This window comes from Rattus norvegicus, chromosome 19, assembly GCF_036323735.1.
Source record: "Rattus norvegicus strain BN/NHsdMcwi chromosome 19, GRCr8, whole genome shotgun sequence".
Lineage (NCBI taxonomy): Eukaryota > Metazoa > Chordata > Mammalia > Rodentia > Muridae > Rattus > Rattus norvegicus.
The window spans coordinates 19,086,320-19,104,374 of NC_086037.1; the positions used below are offsets into that span (position 1 = coordinate 19,086,320).

The window sequence follows — 18,055 nt, forward strand, 5'->3', positions numbered from 1 at the left end:
TATATACATTTCGAGTGTTATTCCCTTTCCCGGTTTCCGGGCAAACATCCCCCTCCCCCCTCCCCTTCCTTATGGGTGTTCCCCTCCCAACCCTCCCCCCATTGCCGCCCTCCCCCCCACAGTCTAGTTCACTGGGGGTTCAGTCTTAGCAGAACCCAGGGCTTCCCCTTCCACTGGTGCTCTTACTAGGATATTCATTGCTACCTATGAGGTCAGAGTCCAGGGTCAGTCCATGTATAGTCTTTAGGTAGTCGCTTAGTCCCTGGAAGCTCTGGTTGCTTGGCATTGTTGTACATATGGGGTCTCGAGCCCCTTCAAGCTCTTCCAGTTCTTTCTCTGATTCCTTCAACGGGGGTCCTATTCTCAGTTCAGTGGTTTGCTGCTGGCATTCGGCTCTGTATTTGCTGTATTCTGGCTGTGTCTCTCAGGAGCGATCTACATCCGGCTCCTGTCAGTCTGCACTTCTTTGCTTCATCCATCTTGTCTAATTGGGTGGCTGTATATGTATGGGCCATATGTGGGGCAGGCTCTGAATGGGTGTTCCTTCAGTCTCTGTTTTAATCTTTGCCTCTCCCTTCCCTGCCAAGGGTATTCTTTTTCCTCATTTAAAGAAGGAGTGAAGCATTCACATTTTGATCATCCGTCTTGAGTTTTGTTTGTTCTAGGGATCTAGGGTAATTCAAGCATTTGGGCTAATAGCCACTTATCAATGAGTGCATACTATGTATGTCTTTCTGTGATTGGGTTAGCTCACTCAGGATGATATTTTCCAGTTCCAACCATTTGCCTACGAATTTCATAAACTCATTGTTTTTGATAGCTGAGTAATATTCCATTGTGTATATGTACCACATTTTCTGTATCCATTCCTCTGTTGAAGGGCATCTGGGTTCTTTCCAGTTTCTGGCTATTATAAATAAGGCTGCGATGAACATAGTGGAGCACGTGTCTCTTTTATATGTTGAGGCATCTTTTGGGTATATGCCCAAGAGAGGTATAGCTGGATCCTCAGGCAGTTCAATGTCCAATTTTCTGAGGAACCTCCAGACTGATTTCCAGAATGGTTTTACCAGTCTGCAATCCCACCAACAATGGAGGAGTGTTCCTCTTTCTCCACATCCTCACCAGCATCTGCTGTCACCTGAGGTTTTGATCTTAGCCATTCTCACTGGTGTGAGGTAAAATCTCAGGGTTGTTTTGATTTGCATTTCCCTTATGACTAAAGATGTTGAACATTTCTTTAGGTGTTTCTCAGCCATTCGGCATTCCTCAGCTGTGAATTCTTTGTTTAGCTCTGAACCCCATTTTTTAATAGGGTTATTTGTTTCCCTGCGGTCTAACTTCTTGAGTTCTTTGTATATTTTGGATATAAGGCCTCTATCTGTTGTAGGATTGGTAAAGATCTTTTCCCAATCTGTTGGTTGCCGTTTTGTCCTAACCACAGTGTCCTTTGCCTTACAGAAGCTTTGCAGTTTTATGAGATCCCATTTGTCGATTCTTGATCTTAGAGCATAAGCCATTGGTGTTTTGTTCAGGAAATTTTTTCCAGTGCCCATGTGTTCCAGATGCTTCCCTAGTTTTTCTTCTATTAGTTTGAGTGTGTCTGGTTTGATGTGGAGGTCCTTGATCCACTTGGACTTAAGCTTTGTACAGTGTGATAAGCATGGATCGATCTGCATTCTTCTACATGTTGACCTCCAGTTGAACCAGCACCATTTGCTGAAAATGCTATCTTTTTTCCATTGGATGGTTTGGGCTCCTTTGTCAAAAATCAAGTGCCCATAGGTGTGTGGGTTAATTTCTGGGTCTTCAATTCTATTCCATTGGTCTATCTGTCTGTCTCTGTACCAATACCATTCAGTTTTTATCACTATTGCTCTGTAATACTGCTTGAGTTCAGGGATAGTGATTCCCCCTGAAGTCCTTTTATTGTTGAGGATAGTTTTAGCTATCCTGGGTTTTTTGTTATTCCAGATGAATTTGCAAATTGTTCTGTCTAACTCTTTGAAGAATTGGATTGGTATTTTGATGGGGATTGCAGTGAACCTGTAGATTGCTTTTGGTAAAATGGCCATTTTTACTATATTAATCCTGCCAATCCATGAGCATGGGAGATCTTTCGATCTTCTGAGGTCTTCTTCAATTTCTTTCCTCAGTGTCTTGAAGTTCTTGTTGTACAGATCTTTTACTTGCTTGGTTAAAGTCATACCGAGGTACTTTATATTATTTGGGTCTATTATGAAGGGTGTCGTTTCCCTAATTTCTTTCTCGGCTTGTTTCTCTTTTGTATAGAGGAAGGCAACTGATTTATTTGAATTAATTTTATACCCAGCCACTTTGCTGAAGTTGTTTATCAGCTTTAGTAGTTCTCTGGTGGAACTTTTGGGATCACTTAAATATACTATCATATCATCTGCAAATAGTGATATTTTGACTTCTTCTTTTCCGATCTGTATCCCCTTGATCTCCTTTTGTTGTCTGATTGTTCTGGCTAGAACTTCAAGAACTATATTGAATAAGTAGGGAGAGAGTGGGCACCCTTGTCTAGTCCCTGATTTTAGTGGGATTGCTTCAAGTTTCTCTCCATTTAGTTTAATGTTAGCAACTGGTTTGCTGTATATGGCTTTTACTATGTTTAGGTATGGGCCTTGAATTACTATTCTTTCCAGGACTTTTATCATGAAGGGGTGTTGAATTTTGTCAAATGCTTTCTCAGCATCTAATGAAATGATCATGTGGTTCTGTTCTTTCAGTTTGTTTATATAATGGATCACGTAGATGGTTTTCCATATATTAAACCATCCCTGCATGCCTGGGATGAAGCCTACTTGATCATGGTGGATGATTGTTTTGATGTGCTCTTGAATTCGGTTTGCCAGAATTTTATTGAGTATTTTTGCGTCAATATTCATAAGGGAAATTGGTCTGAAGTTCTCTTTCTTTGTTGTGTCTTTGTGTAGTTTAGGTATAAGAGTAATTGTGGCTTCGTAGAAGGTATTCAGTAGTGATCCATCTGTTTCAATTTTGTGGAATAGTTTGGATAATATTGGTATGAGGTCTTCTATGAAGGTCTGATAGAATTCTGCACTAAACCCGTCTGGACCTGTGCTCTTTTTGGTTGGGAGACCTTTAATGACTGCTTCTATTTCCTTAGGAGTTATGGGGTTGTTTAACTGGTTTATCTGTTCATGAATTAACTTCGATACGTGGTATCTGTCTAGGAAATTGTCCATTTCCTGAAGATTTTCAAGTTTTGTTGAATATAGGTTTTTATAGTAAGATCTGATGATTTTTTGAATTTCCTCTGAATCTGTTGTTATGTCTCCCTTTTCATTTCTGATTTTGTTAATTTGGACACACTCTCTGTGTCCTCTCGTTAGTCTGGCCAAGGGTTTATCTATCTTGTTGATTTTCTCAAAGAACCAACTTTTGGTTCTGTTGATTCTTTCTATGGTCCTTTTTATTTCTACTTGGTTGATTTCAGCTCTGAGTTTGATTATTTCCTGCCTTCTACTCCTCCTGGGTGTATTTGCTTCTTTTTGTTCTAGAGCTTTTAGGTGTGCTGTCAAGCTGGTGACATATGCTCTTTCCTGTTTCTTTCTGCAGGCACTCAGCGCTATGAGTTTTCCTCTTAGCACAGCTTTCATTGTGTCCCATAAGTTTGGGTATGTTGTACCTTCATTTTCATTAAATTCTAAAAAGTTTTTAATTTCTTTCTTTATTTCTTCCTTGACCGGGTTATCATTGAGTAGAGCATTGTTCAATTTCCACGTATATGTGGGCATTCTTCCCTTATTGTTATTGAAGACCAGTTTTAGGCCGTGGTGGTCTGATAGCACGCATGGGATTATTTCTATCTTTCTGTACCTGTTGAGGCCCGTTTTTTGACCAATTATATGGTCAATTTTGGAGAAAGTACCATGAGGAGCTGAGAAGAAGGTATATCCTTTTGCTTTAGGATAGAATGTTCTATAAATATCTGTTAAGTCCATTTGGCTCATGACTTCTCTTAGTCTGTCTACGTCTCTGTTTAATTTCTGTTTCCATAATCTGTCCATTGATGAGATTGGGTGTTGAAATCTCCCACTTTTATTGTGTGAGGTGCAATGTGTGTTTTGAGCTTTAGTAAGGTCTCTTTTACATATGTAGGTGCCCTTGTATTTGGGGCATAGATATTTAGGATTGAGAGTTCATCTTGGTTGATTTTTCCTTTGATGAATATGAAGTGTCCTTCCTTATCTTTTTTGATGACTTTTAGTTGGAAATTGATTTTATTTGATATTAGAATGGCTACTCCAGCTTGCTTCTTCCTACCATTTGCTTGGAAAGTTGTTTTCTAGCCTTTCACTCTGAGGTAGTGTCTGTCTTTGTCTCTGAGGTGTGTTTCCTGTAGGCAGCAGAATGCAGGGTCCTTGTTGCGTATCCAGTTTGTTAATCTATTTCTTTTTATTGGGGAGTTGAGGCCATTGATGTTGAGAGATATTAAGGAATAGTGATTATTGCTTCCCGTTATATTCATATTTGGATGTGAGGTTATGTTTGTCTGCTTTCATTCTCTTTGTTTTGTTGCCAAGACGATTAGTTTCTTGTTTCTTCTAGGGTATAGCTTGCCTCCTTATGTTGGGCTTTACCATTTATTATCCTTTGTAGTGCTGGATTTGTAGAAAGATATTGTGTAAATTTGGTTTTGTCATGGAATATCTTGGTTTCTCCATCTATGTTAATTGAGAGTTTTGCAGGATACAGTAACCTGGGCTGCCATTTGTGTTCTCTTAGGGTCTGTATTACATCAGTCCAGGATCTTCTGGCCTTCATAGTTTCTGCTGAGAAGTCTGGTGTGATTCTGATAGGTCTGCCTTTATATGTTACTTGACCTTTTTCCCTTACTGCTTTTAATATTCTTTCTTTATTTTGTGCGTTTGGTGTTTTGACAATTATGTGATGGGAGGTGTTTCTTTTCTGGTCCAATCTATTTGGAGTTCTGTAGGCTTCTTGTATGCCTATGGGTATCTCTTTTTTTAGGTTAGGGAAGTTTTCTTCTATGATTTTGTTGAAGATATTTACTGGTCCTTTGAGCTGGGAGTCTTCACTCTCTTCTATACCTATTATCCTTAGGTTTGATCTTCTCATTGAGTCCTGGATTTCCTGTATGTTTTGGACCAGTAGCTTTTTCCACTTTACAATATCTTTGACAATTGAGTCAATGGTTTCTATTTAATCTTCTGCTCCTGAGATTCTCTCTTCCATCTCTTGTATTCTGTTGGTGAAGCTTGTATCTACAGCTCCTTGGTCTCCTCTTTTGGTTTTCTATATCCAGGATTGTTTCCATGTGTTCTTTCTTGATTGCTTCTATTTCCATTTTTAATTCCTTCAACTGTTTGATTGTGTTTTCCTGGGATTCTTTCAGGGATTTTTGTGTCTCCTCTCTATGGGCTTCTACTTGTTTATTTATGTTTTCCTGGAATTCTTTCAGGGATTTTTGTGTCTCCTCTCTATGGGCTTCTACTTGTTTATTTATGTTTTCCTGGAATTCTTTCAGGCATTTTTGCGATTCCTCTCTGTAGGCTTCTACTTGTTCTCTAAGGGAGTTCTTCACGTCTTTCTTGAAGTCCTCCAGCATCATGATCAAAAATGATTTTGAAACTAGATCTTGCTTTTCTGGTGTGTTTGGATATTCCATGTTTGTTTTGGTGGGAGAATTGGGCTCCGATGGTGCCATGTAGTCTTGGTTTCTGTTGCTTGGGTTCCTGTGCTTGCCTCTCGCCATCAGATTATCTCTAGTGTTACTTTGTTCTGCTCTTTCTGACAGTGGCTAGACTGTCCTATAAGCCTGTGTGTCAGGAGTGCTGTAGACCTGTTTTCCTCTCTTTCATTCAGTTATGGGGACAGAGTGTTCTGCTTTCGGGCGTGTAGTTTTTCCTCTCTACAGGTCTTCAGCTGTTCCTGTGGGCCTGTGTCTTGAGTTCACCAGGCAGGTCACTTGTAGCAGAAAAGTTGGTCTTACCTGTGGTCCTGAGGCTCAAGTTCGCTCGCGGGGTGCTGCCCTCGGGCTCTCTGTGGCGGCAGCAACCAGGAAGATCTGCGCTGCCCTTTCCGGGAGCTTCAGTGCATCAGGGTTCCAGATGGCCTTTGGTGTTTTCCTCTGGCGCCCGAGATGTATGTGTAGAGAGCAGTCTCTTCTGGTTTCCCAGGCTTGTCTGCCTCTCTAAAGGTTTTGCTCACCCTCCCACGGGATTTGGGTGTAGAGAACTGTTTATCCGGTCTGTTTCCTTCAGGTTCCGGCGGTGTCTCAGGCAGGGGTCCTGCCGCTCCTGTGCCCTCCCCCACGGGAGCCCAGAGGCCTTATACAGTTTCCTCTTGGGCCAGGGATGTGGGCAGGGGTGGGCAGTGTTGGTGGTCTCTTCCGCTCTGCAGCCTCAGGAGTGCCCACCTGACCAGGCCGTTGGGTCTCTCTCTCACGGGGTCTGGGAGCAGAGAGCTGCTGCCTAGTTCATTTCTAAACTCTCCATTGAAATTCATCTTCTTAGCTACGTCTTTTTAGTTTATGCCTGCAGTCCCAGCACATGTGAGGCCAAAGCAGGAGAATTGGCTGTGTGCTTGAGGCCAGCCTAGGCAACAGTTCTGAGGTATTGTCTCAACGTCAAAAGCAACCTCACCAAAATAAATAATTAAACAAACAAATAAACAAACAGATGCTCTTTTCTGCCAGAAGCAAATCTTGAGCCCTTTTATCTTGCCTTGCGTAAAATTTACTAATCACCTTGACCCATAACATGTGCCTATATTTTAGTAGAAAAGCACTTAGCCAAAGGATCATCACATTTTTTTTTCTACATGTGATTACACAGCTACTGTTTCTGTATTATACCAAGGAGTCGAGTAGAGACTGAGGAGAAACACATCTACTTGAAGGATGATAATTGAGGGACCGAGAAAATCCAATTTAGGGCTTTTAGAATGAAGACTCTAATTCAGAGCACGTGAAGCTATAATCTGATAGTCTTTTTGGGTTCTTCTATTAGAGCAAGTCCTTGGGTGCAGCGATGTGAATACCACAGGAAATTCAGCCTTAAACATCTTCAGCACCAATTCTGTAAAAAAAGATTCCAGAGCTATAACACTGTGTCTCAGAGTGTCAGTCTGTGTATCTTGTGTCTCTTACATGATCCTCCCTGTGTGTGACTATACGCGACCCCTCTTTTCTTTTATCCTATATTTTATATGTTAATGATTTATTTATTTTTCTTCCCTTCCCATTTGCCACCATAGAAAAAAAATGTCAGTGAGTGGTATTAGATAAGTTAATCAGCAAAAGTTCATTGTTCTCACAGTTCTGGATCCCAGAAGTTAGCTATCAAGGTTGCTGGCAGGTGTTTCTTCTGAAGCTTCCCCGTTGACTGCACGGCAGCTGTCTGCTTTGTGTGGTCTCTCCTCTGTTTGTATGGAGTCTGGTGTCTCCTATCTTTTGATAACATTTAATCTTAGCTTCCTCAGATCTGTGTATCCAAAGATGGTCGCACTGATGGCTAGGTCTCTTGCATGTTTGAAGAACACAGTTTAATTATAATTAAATATGAATGAAGTATATTTGAAGTGTTTCTTTACGTTGAATAGTCCTTTACATTTATTTGTCTGTCTGTCTGTTTGTTTTTATTTTTGGGTAGTGATGCGTGGGCCATGGAGTACAGGTCAGAGGACAATATGTAAGAGTGAGTTCTTTCCTATACTGTGTGGGTTGTGGAGTTTGAACCAAATTTAACAAGATTAGCAGAAAGCATCTTTACCCATTCACCAGCAACAGTTCTTATCATTTAAAGTCCTATAGCCACGACTTTAAAATTCACTCTTATCTTATGGTGTTAATTATGTTACTCGTATCTTTATGAGTCTACTTTGCTAAAACTAAATTTTTACAAGTCTTTTTTGGATATGGAAATTACATGGATTCTTTTTAATGGAAAATATAGACATGTCTATGTTTTCATGTCTACATGTGTATAATTTCCTGAAAAAGGTTAAGTCATTGTTATATATTGTTTATGGAAGACATTCCTCAATTCATGATAGTTATTGTTTAGAAGGAAAATGTCTCCTACAGGCTTATATGCTTAAACACTTGCTTGCTAGCTGTTATCATTGTTTTGGTAGATTACCTGACTTCCAGGAAGCAGAAATTAGATGGACAGTGGTACGCCTTATGGTTATAACTTGATTTTCGTTTCCTATGCTTCTCAAATTGATGATACGATGCAACCAGTTGCCACTATGAGCCAGTCTTGCCACCATGCCATCCTTGACATGGTAGACTGTACCTTCTCAAACCATGCAAACAATCCTTCCTCTCCTAAGTTTATAATCCTTGTGATACAAAATAACCGGTTTAGAAAATCAGCACCGAAAAATGGAGTCCCTGCTGTGGAAAACAGTGGTTCATTAGCCTTTGGAGACGTTTGCAGTGGGAATGTGAAAGAGTTTGGAGTTTCTGGCTAGAGAAGCGGTTGTGTGCTCTAAGTAGAGCTCAAAGGACCTTTCTGGTAGATGTTCAGAAGACCAAAGTGCTTCCAGAAATGTGAATGTCAAAGTGTTTGCGTGAAGTATCGAAGGGGAAGAAGGACTCTACTAGGGACTTCCATGTTCCAACAATGGACCTGGCTACATTCTACCCTTGTAGAATTATAACTTGGGGTGAAATTTGTAGCAGGATAGCTGAGCTTTGGTGGCGCCTGACTCTTACTGATTGTGTTCTTATGCTCTCCTATAGGCATCTAGATTTCCCTGGTGTTGGCTGGATGAACTTGATGATAGCAGGGCTTTTTTGGAAGGGAGGGAGCCATGAGCCTGACTATGGAGGTTTGGGCACTGGACTCGGCTGGATGTGCCTCTGGCAGACCCCACTAGCAAGGGATTTGTGGGGCAGTGTTCCAAGTCCGTAGTTCTTGGAGGCCCTGTTTGCCTCTATGTGGAAGCAAGAAGCTCTTAGAGTTCTGCAAGGCTCCCATGGACCAAAGGGCAAGCCCAGTGCTAGTGAAAGGAGGTCAGTGGACTGCGTACAACTCACTTCCGCCAGCTGTGACACAGGCAGACCCACCTGGGAAAGCATTGGTAGGGTACGGTTCCAAGCTGGTGAGGCTTGGGTCCCCGGAGGCCCCCACAGGGGAGCAGTACACTCATGGTGTTCCCCATGGCTCCACAGGACTGAAGAGTGAGCCCAGTGCCAAACAATGGAGGTCAGGAGACCGTGGGCAAGTCAACGGTGCTGTCTCTGAGAAAGGGTCTTCTGTTTCATTGACTTTTTATTTGTATTTTTTTGCCAGTCCTGTTTGGTTCTATCCCGTGTCTCTTGGCTGTACTTAACCTCTGGTTTCTGCTTTTTTTTTAGGCAGTCTCGGGCATGGGTTCCCTCTCAGGCATGGGCCTCAAGTTGGGCTAGTTATTGTTAGGCTGTTCCTACAAGTTCTGTGCCACCTTTACTCCACCATATTTTACAGGTAGTACGAATTAAAGGTCAAAGATTTTGTGGTTGGGTTGATGTCCCAGTCCCACCACTAGGAGCCTTCCCTGGTTATAGAAGGAAGACAGTTTGAGCTCCATATCCTCCATTAGCAGAGACTCTGTTAGGGTAACTCTTGCAGATTCCAGTGATCTTTATCAGTGCTCCCTATCTCTTCCTTGGCCTTATCCCTCCTGCTCCCATCCCCACCTGCCCTAACTTCACCTGAAAAATTTATTTCATTCGTCCTTGATACAGAGATCTGTTTATCAGCCCTTGAACACTTCTCGTTCCTTAGCCACTCTGGGTCTGTGGATTATAGCATGATTATCCTTTGCTTAACAGCAGTACCCAAAAATATAGAACTCAAGAAACAAGACGTAAAAAAAAACACCCCAATAATCCAATTAAAAATGGGTACACCCAGAAGAAGAGACAAGGAGCTGTAGATACGAACTTCACCACAGAATAAGAGAGATGGAAGAGAGAATCTCAGGAGCAGAAGATTCCATAGAAATCATCGACTCAACTGTCAAAGATAATGTAAAGCGGAAAAAGCTACTGGTCCAAAACATACAGGAAATCCAGGACTCAATGAGAAGATCAAACCTAAGGATAATAGGTATAGAAGAGAGTGAAGACTCCCAGCTCAAAGGACCAGTAAATATCTTCAACAAAATCATAGAAGAAAACTTCCCTAACCTAAAGAAAGAGATACCCATAGGCATACAAGAAGCCTACAGAACTCCAAATAGATTGGACCAGAAAAGAAACTCCTGCCGTCACGTAATAGTCAAAACACCAAATGCACAAAATAAAGAAAGAATATTAAAAGCAGTAAGGGAAAAGGTCAAGGAACATATAAAGGCAGACCTATCAGAATCACAGAAGATTTTTCGCCAGAAACTATGAAAGCCAGAAGATCCTGGACAGATGTCATGCAGACCCTAAGAGAATACAAATGCCAGCCCAGGTTATTGTATCGTGCAAAACTCTCAATTAACATAGATGGAGAAACCAAGATATTCCATCACAAAACCAAATTTACACAATATCTTTCTACAAATCCAGCACTACAAAGGATAATAAATGGTAAAGCCCAACATAAGGAGGCAAGCTATACCCTAGAAGAAGCAAGAAACTAATCGTGTTGGCAACAAAACAAAGAGAAGAAAAGCACACAAACATAACCTCACATCCAAATATGAATATAACAGGAAGCAATAATCACTATTCCTTAATATCTCTCAACATCAATGGTCTCAACTCCCCAATAAAAAGACATAGATTAACAAACTGGATACGCAACAAGGACCCTGCAATCTGCTGCCTACAGGAAACACACCTCAGAGACAAAGACAGACACTACCACAGAGTGAAAGGCTAGAAAACAACTTTCCAAGCAAATGGTAGGAAGAAGCAAGCTGGAGTAGCCATTCTAATATTAAATAAAATCAATTTTCAACTAAAAGTCATCAAAAAAGATAAGGAAGGACACTTCATATTCATCAAAGGAAAAATCCACCAAGATGAACTCTCAATCCTAAATATCTATGCCCCAAATACAAGGGCACCTACATATGTAAAAGAGACCTTACTAAAGCTCAAAACACACATTGTACCTCATACAATAATAGTAGGAGATTTCAACACCCCACTCTCATCAATGGACAGATCATGGAAACAGAAATTAAACAGAGACGTAGACAGACTAAGAGAAGTCATGAGCCAAATGGACTTAACAGATATTTATAGAACATTCTATCCTAAGGCAAAAGGATATACCTTCTTCTCAGCTCCTCATGGTACTTTCACCAAAATTGACCATATAATTGGTCAAAAAACGGGCCTCTTTCCATTTTCTGGCTATTATAAATAAGGCTGCGATGAACCCAGATGCCCTTCAACAGAGGAATGGATACAGAAAATGTGGTACATCTACACAATGGAATATTACTCAGCTATCAAAAACAATGACTTTATGAAATTCATAGGCAAATGGTTGGAACTGGAAAATATCATCTTGAGTGAGCTAACCCAATCACAGAAAGACATACATGGTATGCACTCACTGATAAGTGGCTATTAGCCCAAATGCTTGAATTACCCTAGATCCCTAGAACAAACGAAACTCAAGACGGATGATCAAAATGTGAATGCTTCACTCCTTCTTTAAATGAGGAAAAAGAATACCCTTGGCAGGGAAGGGAGAGGCAAAGATTAAAACAGAGACTGAACGAACACCCATTCAGAGCCTGCCCCACATGTGGCCCATACATATACAGCCACCCAATTAGACAAGATGGATGAAGCAAAGAAGTGCAGACCGGCAGGAGCCGGATGTAGATCGCTCCTGAGAGACACAGCCAGAATACAGCAAATATAGAGGCGAATGCCAGCAGCAAACCACTGAACTGAGAATAGGTCCCCTATTGAAGGAATCAGAGAAAGAACTGGAAGAGCTTGAAGGGACTCGAGACCCCAAAAGTACAACAATGCCAAGCAACCAGAGCTTCCAGGGACTAAGCCACTACCTAAAGACTATACATGGACTGACCCTGGACTCTGACCCCATAGGTAGCAATGAATATCCCAGTAAGAGCACCAGTGGAAGGGGAAGCCCTGGGTCCTGCTAAGACTGAACCCCCAGTGAACTAGTCTATGGGGGGAGGGCGGCAATGGGGGGAGGGTTGGGATGGGAACACCCATAAGGAAGGGGAGGGGGGAGGGGGATGTTTGCCCGGAAACCGGGAAAGGGAATAACACTCGAAATGTATATAAGAAATACTCAAGTTAATAAAAAAAAAAAAAAAAAAAAAAACGGGCCTCAACAGGTACAGAAAGTAGAAATAATCCCATGCGTGCTATCAGACCACCACGGCCTAAAGCTGGTCTTCAATAACAATAAGGGAAGAATGCCCACATATACGTGGAAATTGAACAGTGCTCTACTCAATGATAACCTGGTCAAGGAAGAAATAAAGAAAGAAATTAAAGACTTTTTATAATTTAATGAAAATGGAGGTACAACATACCCAAACTTATGGGACACAATGAAAGCTGTGCTAAGAGGAAAACTCATAGCTCTGAGTGCCTGCAGAAAGAAACAGGAAAGAGCATATGTCACCAGCTTGACAGCACACCTAAAAGCTCTAGAACAAAAAGAAGCAAATACACCCAGGAGGAGTAGAAGGCAGGAAATAATCAGACTCAGAGCTGAAATCAACCAAGTAGAAACAAAAAGGACCATAGAAAGAATCAACAGAACCAAAAGTTGTTTCTTTGAGAAAATCAACAAGATAGATAAACCCTTAGCCAGACTAACGAGAGGACACAGAGAGTGCGTCCAAATTAACAAAATCAGAAATGAAAAGGGAGACATAACTACAGATTCAGAGGAAATTCAAAAAATCATCAGATCTTACTATAAAAGCCTATATTCAACAAAACTTGAAAATCTTCAGGAAATGGACAATTCCCTAGACAGATACCAGGTACTGAAGTTAAATCAGGAACAGATAAACCAGTTAAACAACCCCATAACTCCTAAGGAAATAGAAGCAGTCACTAAAGGTCTCCCAAAAAAAAGGGCCCAGGTCCAGACGGGTTTAGTGTGGAATTCTATCATACCTAGAAGACCTCATACCAATACTATCCAAACTATTCCACAAAATTGAAACAGATGGATCACTACCGAATTCCTTCTACGAAGCCACAATTACTCTTATACCTAAACCACACAAAGACCCAACAAAGAAAGAGAACTTCAGACCAATTTCCCTTATGAATATCGACGCAAAAATACTCAATAAAATTCTGGCAAACCGAATCCAAGAGCACATCAAAACAATCATCCAGCATGATCAAGTAGGCTTCATCCCAGGCATGCAGGGATGGTTTAATATACGGAAAACCATCAACGTGATCCATTATATAAACAAACTGAAAGAACAAAACCACATGATCATTTCATTAGATGCTGAGAAAGCATTTGACAAAATTCAACACCCCTTCATGATAGAAGTCCTGGAAAGAATAGGAATTCAGGGCCCATACCTAAACATAGTAAAAGCCATATACAGCAAACCAGTTGCTAACATTAAACTAAATGGAGAGAAACTTGAAGCAATCCCACTAAAATCAGGGACTAGACAAGGCTGCCCACTCTCTCCCTACTTATTCAATATAGTTCTTGAAGTTCTAGCCAGAGCGATCAGACAACAAAAGGAGGTCAAGGGGATACAGATCGGAAAAGAAGAAGTCAAAATATCACTATTTGCAGATGATATGATAGTATATTTAAGTGATCCCAAAAGTTCCACCAGAGAACTACTAAAGCTGATAAACAACTTCAGCAAAGTGGCTGGGTATAAAATTAACTCAAATAAATCAGTAGCCTTCCTCTACACAAAAGAGAAACAAGCCGAGAAAGAAATTAGGGAAACGACACCCTTCATAATAGACCCAAATAATATAAAGTACCTCGGTGTGACTTTAACCAAGCAAGTAAAAGATCTGTACAACAAGAACTTCAAGCCTCTGAAGAAAGAAATTGAAGAAGACCTCAGAAGATGGAAAGATCTCCCATGCTCATGGATTGGCAGGATTAATATAGTAAAAATGGCCATTTTACCAAAAGCGATATACAGATTCAATGCAATCCCCATCAAAATACCAATCAAATTCTTCAAAGAGTTAGATTGAACAATTTGCAAATTCATCTGGAATAACAAAAAACCCAGTATAGCTAAAACTATCCTCAACAATAAAAGGACTTCAGGGGGAATCACTATCCCTGAACTCAAGCAGTGTTACAGCAATAGTGATAAAAAACTGCATGGTATTGGTACAGAGACAGACAGATAGACCAATGGAATAGAATTGAAGACCCAGAAATGAACCCACACACCTATGGTCACTTGATTTTTGACAAAGGAGACAAAACCATCAAATGGAAAAAAGATAGCATTTTCAGCAAATGGTGCTGGTTCAACTGGAGGTCAACATGTAGAAGAATGCAGATCGATCCATGCTTATCACCCTGTACAAAGCTTAAGTCCAAGTGGATCAAGGACCTCCACATCAAACCAGATACACTCAAACTAATAGAAGAAAAACTAGGAAAGCATCTGGAACACATGGGCACTGGAAAAAATTTCCTGAACAAAACACCAATGGCTTATGCTCTAAGATCAAGAATCGACAAATGGGATCTCATAAAACTGCAAACCTTCTGTAAGGCAAAGGACACTGTGGTTAGGACAAAACGGCAACCAACAGATTGGGAAAAGATCTTTATCAATCCTACAACAGATAGAGGCCTTATATCCAAAATATAGAAAGAACTCAAGAAGTTAGACCGCAGGGAGACAAATAACCCTATTAAAAAATGGGGTTCAAAGCTAAACAAGGAATTCCAGCTGAGGAATGCCGAATGGCTGAGAAACACCTAAAGAAATGTTCAACATCTTTAGTCATAAGGGAAATGCAAATCAAAACAACCCTGAGATTTCACCTCACACCAGTGAGAATGGCTAAGATCAAAAACTCAGGTGACAGCAGATGCTGGCGAGGATGTGGAGAAAGAGGAACACTCCTCCATTGTTGGTGGGATTGCAGACTGGTACAACCATTCTGGAAATCAGTCTGGAGGTTCCTCAGAAAATTGGACATTGAACTGCCTGAGGATCCAGCTATACCTCTCTTGGGCATATACCCAAAAGATGCCCCAACATATAAAAAAGACACGTGCTCCACTATGTTCATTGCAGCCTTATTTATTTATTTATTTATTTATTTATTTATTTATTTATTTTATTAACTTGAGTATTTCTTATATACATTTCGAGTGTTATTCCCTTTCCCGGTTTCCGGGCAAACATCCCCCTCCCCCCTCCCGTTCCTTATAGGTATTCCCCTCCCAGCCCTCCCCCCATTGCCACCCTCCCCCCAACAGTCTAGTTCACTGGGGGTTCAGTCTTAGCAGGACCCAGGGCTTCCCCTTCCACTGGTGCAGCCTTATTTATAATAGCCAGAAGCTGGAAAGAACCCAGATGCCCTTCAACAGAGGAATGGATACAGAAAAAGTGGTACATCTACACAATGGAATAATACTCAGCTATCAAAAACAATGACTTTATGAAATTCGTAGGCAAATGGTTGTAGCTGGAAAATATCATCCTGAGTGAGGTAACCCAATCACAGAGAAACACACATGGTATGCAATCATTTATAAGTGGCTATTAGCCCAAATGCTTGAATTACCCTAGATGCCTAGAACAAATGAAACTCAAGACGGATGATCAAAATGTTAATGCTTCACTCCTTCTTTAAAAGGGGAACAAGAATACCCTTGGCAGGGAAGAGAGAGGCAAAGATTAAAACAGAGACTGAAGGAACACCCATTCAGAGCCTGCCCCACATGTGGCCCATACATATACAGCCACCCCATTAGACAAGATGGATGAAGCAAAGAAGTGCAGGCCGACAGGAGCCGGATGTAAATCGGTCCTGAGAGACACAGCCAGAATACAGCAAATACAGAGGTGAATGCTAGCAGCAAACCACTGAACTGAGAATAGGACCCCCGTTGAAGGAATCAGAGAAAGAACTGAAAGAGCTTGAAGGGGCTCAAGACCCCATATGTACAACAATGCCAAGCAACCAGAGCTTCCAGGGACTAAGCCACTACCTAAAGACTATACATGGACTGACCCTGGACTCTGACCTCATAGGTAGCAATGAATATCCTAGTAAGAGCACCAGTGGAAGGGGAAGCCCTGGGTCCTGCTAAGACTGAACCCCCAGTGAACGTGATTGTTGGGGGGAGGGCGGCAATGGGGGGAGGATGGAGAGGGGAACACCCATAAAGAAGGGGATGGGGAGTGATTAGGGGGATGTCTGCCCGGAAACCGGGAAAGGGAATAACACTCGAAATGTAAATAAGAAATACTGAAGTTAATAAAAAATAATTGGTACACCAGATTTAAACAGAAAACTCGAACAGGAATTTCAAATTGCTACAAAACACTCAAAGAAATGTTCAATACCCTTAGATATCAGAGAATTACAAATCAAAACTATTTTGAGATTCTGTCTTACACCTCTCAGAATGGCTAGGATCACAATCATGTGACAGCTCAGGCTTGTGAGGTTTTGCAGCAAGAGGAACACTCCTCCATTGCTGATGGGAGTGCAAATTTGTACAGTCACTATAAAAGTTAATATGACGGTTCCTCAGAAAGTTGGGAGTCCATCTATCTGAAAGCCTAGCTATACTACTATTGTGTGTACACCAGAAAGATGCTTCATCTTTCCTAAAGCACACTTGCTTAACTATGTTCATAGCAGCTTTATTCATAATAGCCAGGAACTAGAAACAACCTAGATGTCCCTCAACTGAGAAATGGATAAAGAAGATGTGGTACATTTACGCACTGGACTCTTACTCAGCTGTTAAAAACAATGACATCCTGAAATTTGCAGGCAAATGAATGGAAGTAGAAAAGATCATCCTGAGTGAAGTAACGCAGACCCAGAAAGACAAACATGACATCTTTTCATTTGAAAGGTCTTGCTTCCTAATGCGATTGTAGAAAAAGAATCTTAGTAAATATCACAAGAGAGTGTGAATATATACAACTAAGACTGTATTTAAAGAAATATAAAATGAACCTTAGCTTTGTAGGTGAGAGCTATAATTTTAAATAAGCAATAAACGTATCCTCAAACCTTTGCAACATCTTTACATTTAATCTTTATGTTGCCTTTTATATTTTCTGAGTATTTATATAAGGTATGTTTTGGCTCCAGTTATCGAAGCTTACATGTGAATAGAAAAATCAAATTTTCTACACAGTATGTACATGCGATATTATACCACAAAGCCTTCCGCTAACAATGACTTTCCATGTTCTATTTTTCACTCAGTTATCAGGATTACTTCAAGTTTCTCATACCTACTTTTTTTTTCAAAAGTAATGATCATGGGCAATTATGAAGTGGATGAAACGTTTATGATATATATTAGAATAAAAGTTTACAGGTAGTCAAGTTATTTTTTTTTCTTAACTTTTTCCAGAGACCCTTGAAGAAGAAAGAGATACAACCTATCAAGAAAGAGCTGAAGCCTCTAAACAAAAGGTTGGTCTTTTATACCAGAGAAGAAAGATAGTAATCAGTGTGCTTATTTCTCATGCTGACAATATACCTGATGGCTTTCATGCTGAAATATAAGGGAGCATAAGTTGTTGAGCACTCAATTAATTGTGTTACATGTGTGCAAGTATGTGAATCTGTGCATGCACGGTGAAGCCAGGGTAAGACATTGAACATCTTCATCTATTGCTGGTCACTTTATTACCTTGAGACAAGGCTTCACACTGAACCAGAACCTCAGCTAGACTGGCTAGCCAGCGAGCTCTCCAGATCCACCTGTCTTTTTGCCATGTTGCTGGTGTGTGACTTTTTACGTGGGTGCTAGGGATTTGAAATCAGGTCCTCTTGCTTACAGAGCAAGTTCTATGAAAAGGTCAGTTTCTGGATGTGAGCTTTTTCATAAGTTTG

The 18,055-nt window shown here is 40.8% G+C and overlaps 1 protein-coding gene across 7 annotated transcripts in view; it reads left to right on the forward strand.

Moving 5' to 3' along the window:
• LOC134483204 (IQ domain-containing protein M-like) overlaps positions 1-18,055 on the forward strand; it is a 232,986-nt gene that overhangs the window by 89,469 nt on the left and 125,462 nt on the right. For all 7 annotated transcript variants that reach the window (XR_010060078.1, XR_010060079.1, XR_010060076.1 and 4 more), the window contains one exon: positions 17,571-17,632. Coding sequence is in view for 2 of the 7 variants with exons in the window: in XM_063278474.1 (XP_063134544.1) it covers positions 17,571-17,632 (62 nt within the window). In the remaining 5 variants the exon portion in view is untranslated. The remainder of the gene's footprint in view (positions 1-17,570; positions 17,633-18,055) is intronic.